The following is a 6,057-nucleotide window of genomic DNA, read 5'->3' as shown; positions in this document are numbered from 1 at the left end:
CCTAAATTCGAATCACATTCCTCACTATTTAAATTGATTTTATTGATGCATAACATCGGATCAATGTGTATAGTAGTGAAGTGATCTTCACAATGATGCTTTGTCAAGGATAGACGTACGAAGTGACCTACAAGGAAGATAGAGTAAGTATCGAAGGGCACCGTGTGCTACCAATCTTAGAGACTTTGATATTGTTTACGATGAAAAAGATAACTGATAAACCCTTCCCATCCCAGATTTGGGAAGAAACAAGAAATATGGATAAGTTGTAATTAATACAAGGCAACCGAACTCTTTTTCTCCCATCTCATTGTTCTGGCATGTCTGTATGCATGAATAAAATAAACCAGACTTGGGAATCTGGGTTTTGTCCATTTGTATAATAAACCAGACCTGGGAATCTGGGTTTTGTCCATTTGTATGTAGAGAATTTAAAAGAAAACTTCTCGGTAATGTTTATTTGAACGAAAAATTATATTTTTATATCAAAAAATCAATCATGATACTATTTATTTTACATTTATTTTATCTTTATCGTTAAAACTTAAAGTTCTCAAATTTTTTTAATTAGTTTTCCTTTTATATAATCACTAGCTAATATGTATTATATTCACTTTACTTTTATTTTGTTTTTATTAATAATACTCAAAATTTTCAAGTTTTTTTTATTAATTTTCCTTTTATATAAACACTAGCAATGTGTATCGTATTTGTTAGTAGTAGTAGTAGTAGTAGTCAGCCATGGCAAACACCAACATTCTAGACGCTGAGCGCGAGAGCTTCCACAGGTTCTTTGAGTGCTGGCTTGATGAACAAAACCAGCGCCTCCACGACCTCACTTTTGCCGCAAAAAATAACACCACCGCCACCACTACCGCCGCTACTAATCCTGCAACAACCACTGCTGCTATTAACACAAGCAGTACAAGTTTAGGAGAACTGGTGGAGCGCGTGGTGAAGCATTACGAGCATTACTACGAGGTCAAGTCGAGATGGGCTAAGCAGGACGTCCTCGGAATGATGTCACCTTCTTGGCTGAGCTCCCTCGAGGACGCCTTCCTTTGGATTGGCGGCTGGAGACCAAGCATGGCTTTTCACCTCTTCCATTCAAAGTCGGGGTTGCAACTCGAGGCTCGCGTATCCGAGTTCATCCGAGGCTTTTGTAGTAGTAGTAGTAAGGGTAACTTGGTGGATTTGTCGTCGCATCAGCTGACGCAGATGGACCAGATGCAGCAGAGGACTGTTAAGGAAGAGAGGGGCATCAGCGAGAAGATGGCCAAACAGCAGGAGGCCGTCGCTGACTCCTCGATGGTCAACTTGTCCCACGTCATTACAGAGTTGATGAATGCCGGTTGTGGTGACGATCCAGTTGCGGAGGAGGACCCCCGAGTGGAATCCGCTCTGGCATCCAAGAAGCAAGGTTTGGAGGAGATTCTGCATAGGGCTGATAATCTACGGCTGAGGACGCTGAAATCCATCACGCACATTCTGACTCCAATCCAGGCCGTCCATTTCTTGATTGCTGCTGCTGAGTTGCACTTGAGGGTTCATGACTGGGGGAAAAAGAAAGACGCCACTACCCATGCCCACTCTTCTCAACCATGATCATTTCATCTCATGCATCCATCCCGTCTAAATTAATAACAAGTTTTTAGGAGAAGCCTAAGTACGTAAGCATCTTCTTGTCACGCGTAATAGAGTGTAGTAGATTATGAAATGTAATGACAATGATCCCACTTTAAGGAAGTGTTGTTATAAATCAATAGGTAGTTTTTGTTGAATATAAATCCCATATTGGGGAACTAAGAATATAAAATACACTAGCAATAGTGCTTATGCGTTGCTGCGGGTCTTAAAAGCTACTGGACGTAAAAGAAGAAAACAGGGAGTACAAACTTGTAATGGATAGTTTGTAATTAACAGGTTTTTAGTATGTTCATACTATTTAAACATAGAAAATATAATAAGAAAAAGAAGCAGAGTGTTGGCAGAAAGTGAGGTAATTTGTGGCACTGTAGGTTGCAATGAGGTCTGTGTAATCGAGTTTAGTTGTGAACACCGATAACATGTATAACTCAGAGAACGAAAATGATGTGCAAAGAGAATATACTGCGGTAACTATAAATTAAGGTTAGAAGTGTTTTAATGTTGATATAAATTAGTGGCCCATCTATTTGAATATCTGACAGTTTCCAAGTACATTCATGACCGAAAATCATTTGGACGTCCAACCAACACCATTAAGGACCATTCCATAGCCAGCAGAACAACTTCAAATAAAATTTCTGTAGTATAACAAAAAGGAATTGTTATTAGCACTCTAAAAATCTCATTCTACACTCCAAATTTTCTATATTTGTAAAGAAAAATACACTTGTGAGGAGTGTAGAATGAGATTTTTGAAGTGTCAATAACACTTCCCTAACAAAAAAGGGTAGTATAGGCATTATTTGAGAAATAAAGTACATACTCTAAATTTAGAGTATGGTTCTTCATACTCCATATTTGGAGTAGATTTGAAACTCTAAAAAACACATTTTGGGAATTGTGTCTTCGAGTATAGTTAAAGGAAGTTTATACATCAGGTTTTGAAGTAGGGTTGGAGATGCCGAGTAGTCCTACACCTCATTCTGGAAGCACCTCCGGCCTACCAAGGAGTCTGACTTTACAATTTTTACTGTTTGATTTCTTAAAATCAATTTGGGTGAAGTACAAAAAACTACCTTAACTATTAATGTCACGACACTTTCATACCTTATCTTTTAAAATTGACAATGTCATACCTCATCTTTAGAATTTGGTCCAATGTTATACCTTCCGTTACTTGGCCGTTTACTTTTCAGTTAAATGCTGACGTGGCTTGATTCGAGGCCCATTTTCTGTTAAAAAAGTAATAAAATATTATTAAAAACTACAAAAAAAATTATTTAATATTAAAAGAAAAGTAAAAACAAAATAAAAAATAAAAAAAAAAAAAACCTCAGTAACAACCCCCCTCCCCGAAGAAGAAGAAGAGGAAGAAGGACGAGGACGAGGAAGAAGAAGAAGAAGAAGAAGAAGGAGGAGGTCACGAAGGTTTCCCGATTCCACCTTAATGGGATCTTGGTTTTTTTTTTCTTTTCCTCCTCCTTCTGTTGCAGATTTGGGTTTTTTTATATTTTTTATATTTTTCTTCTTCTTCCTCCTTCTTTTGCAGATTTGGGTTTTTTTTTCTTTTCTTCTTCTTATTCTTCCTCCTCCTTCCTCCTTCTTCTTCTGGGTTGCAGATTCGGGTTTTTTTTCTTCTTCTTTCTTTTGGGTTGCAGATTCGGTTTTTTTTTTCTTCTTCTTCTTCTTCTTCCTCCTTTTTTTTTTTTTTTTTTTCTGGGTTGCAGGAAGGGAGAAGAAGATGAAGATGGGGGAGAAGAGAGAGAAGAGGGGCGGGGGGTGGGGGAAGGGTACGAACAAAAGGTTTTTTTTTTAAAATTTTATTTTAACTTTTCTTTATTATTTTAATATTTAAAAATTATTAAATGATTTTTTTTAGTTTTTAATAATATTTATTAATTTTTTAATAAAAAGTGGGATCCGGATCAAACCACGTCGACATTTAACTGAAAAGTAAACAGTCAAATAACAGGTATAATATTGGATCAAATTCTAAGAGCACTTCCACCTTGAGAAACCCTCCCCCAGGCTATTCACTATTTAATCCACTCAGTGAACAGTAACTGCCTTTTGCATTTTCACCGTTGCACTTGAATAACTCTGGCAATAGCTAATAAAATATTAAATTTTTTTTCTCACCCAATTCATCAAACATCCCCATCACCCTTTCCTTTTTTCTCTTCATTTGATCGGTTCTTCCTCTCTCCCCCTCTCTCTCTCTTTTCTTTCTATCCCTCTTTCCCTTTTTCCCCTCATTTACCTTTTTCCCTTATTCCACCATCATCATCTCTCCTCTTCTCTGCTTTCATTCCCTTCCCTTCCTCTTCCACTTCCCTTCTCTCTACACATAGCGGCAACTACTTGCTGGGACTAGAATTTCTCCCTAATTTTTTGCGACTCGTTCTAAGTCCCAGCCATGAATCCCGAATAGTGAGTTCAATCCGATGATTTTTTTTTATTAATTTCTTGTTTGATTTATTTTGCTGCCGATCGAATTTGATCCTATATGCAGTGGTTTAAGAACCGCAGTTTTATTGGAAAATTTTGTTTAATTTAATTTTTTGAAATTGATTCTGCATAGTTGATGTTTTTCGTTCGAATTGAGGGTTTGGGTGTGTAGATCCAGGTCAAATGAGGGGAAGGGGGACGGGGAGATGTCAAGGTTGGCGCATGCACCGATGCCGCACATCAGCCACACGTCACACAACCCTGAGGCTCTCGGGCTATCGATTCCTACCTGGGCTCTCGCTTGGGCCTGCTCGGGCTCGTTCGCCAGCACACGCTGGACTTCATCACTCGGGCTCTTTGGCCCAGTTTATGCGCCTGTCCCTCGGGTTGGAGCACACGGTGGAAGTGCTCTAAAAATGAGGTATGACATTGTCAATTTTAAAAGATGAGGTATGAAAGTGTCGTGACACCAATAGTTGAGGTATTTTTTTGTACTTTACCCAATCAATTTTCACCATTCATTCGAAGACTATTAAATAGTCGCAAACTATTGAAGAAAAATTGAATACGGAGGATTAGTAATCATTTTTTTTTCTAGCCTATATCAATCATATTATTGTTATCCGAATAAAACCCAATGATTAATCCAAAGCAACTTACCAAATTAAATTTGTGCGTCAGTTTTTATAATTTTTGAATTCCTAATACACCCCAGCTAATAGCAATATATAGATTAATATAGAAACTAATATGGAAGGTTTTGTAATTCATCGCGCGCATTCATGTTTGTCAAGGTCTTGTAGCCATGAAATCTGGTTCCAACAACTAATGTAAAAATTGATTTGGATTTTTTTTTTTAATTTCAATTTGAATATTACCTAATTTAGTGGAATAGTCTATCCATTAATCTCTTTCTATCACAAGATTAATGTATCTATTGTTTAATATTTTACGAAAATGTTTTGTCTGCTTTATAATTTTTTACTAAAAAATTTACCTACTGTTTAATTGACACACCCCGATCGAGATCAGGGCATGCTGGCCGTCACGTGGAAGTGACGTAACCATGTGCACAGTGCGGAAGCTAATAAAATAATAATGTAAATAGTACGAATAAATAAAAACTAGTCTTACATAAAGTAATAACAACAAGTGCAAGCGTAAGTGTGACGCTAAGTTCAGAGCATAAAGCCTAAAGCAGTCCAGGAGAAAACGACGCAACAAAAGTACACCCGAAGGTGGTCCTACGCTGGTGATCGTCTGTCAGATATGCCGAGAAAATCCTCAGGGAAACCACCAAACGTGCTAGCCAACTAGAACCTGGAGGGGCACAAAACAAAAGCGTGAGTGGGCAAAAACAAAGCTTTTCGAAAACCATTTAATAAATAGGTTTTAACCCCTCGCCGTAAAACCTGTATACTTCCCAGAAAATAGAGTACATATATATAAATATCATGCTCAAGAATATGTTATGCCAAAACCTCAAAGTAAAAGTGCTCAGGTAATCACACATCAATATCATATAATCTGTCAGCCGGAGTCACCTAACGTGACCTGTACGGCTGAATCTAGAGCTCAAATCTCAATCTCACTAACTAGACCTGCACACGAGTCGGAACCACCTAAAGTGGTCTGTACGACAGGCCTGGGTGTAACATATATATACGCTTAAGTGCTACGATCACGTGAAGGCTGTGCGAATAATCGCGGGTCACCTACGAATCGGAACCACCTAGAGTGGTCTGTACGACAGGACTGTGCACCTAACTTGGATCCAAGCTGAGCGTGTGGTGCGGGAGGTGAACATCATGTGAAGGACTGTGCCCAACTCTGGGCGGGAGCACTAACACCGGGGGTGCATGTTATGAGCTCTCTATGCATCTCAAATCACTACTGAATGTAAACATAAATCACAACTCACCTGACACTTACATGTGCGTCCGCAGCACCAAACATACATAT

General features: G+C 38.4%; 1 protein-coding gene across 1 annotated transcript; it reads left to right on the top strand.

Moving 5' to 3' along the window:
* Positions 1 to 740: 740 nt before the first annotated feature.
* On the top strand, positions 741 to 1,788 carry LOC137736533 (protein DOG1-like 4). Its single transcript, XM_068475816.2, has one exon. It carries the CDS (start codon positions 742 to 744, stop codon positions 1,603 to 1,605), a length of 864 nt encoding a protein of 287 aa, XP_068331917.2. The 5' UTR covers position 741; the 3' UTR covers positions 1,606 to 1,788.
* The last annotated feature ends 4,269 nt before the right edge of the window (positions 1,789 to 6,057 follow it).

Source organism: Pyrus communis, chromosome 15 (assembly GCF_041283825.1).
Source record: "Pyrus communis isolate YQ-2024b chromosome 15, ASM4128382v1, whole genome shotgun sequence".
Taxonomy (NCBI): domain Eukaryota; kingdom Viridiplantae; phylum Streptophyta; class Magnoliopsida; order Rosales; family Rosaceae; genus Pyrus; species Pyrus communis.
This window is presented reverse-complemented; position numbering and strand designations above follow the sequence as displayed.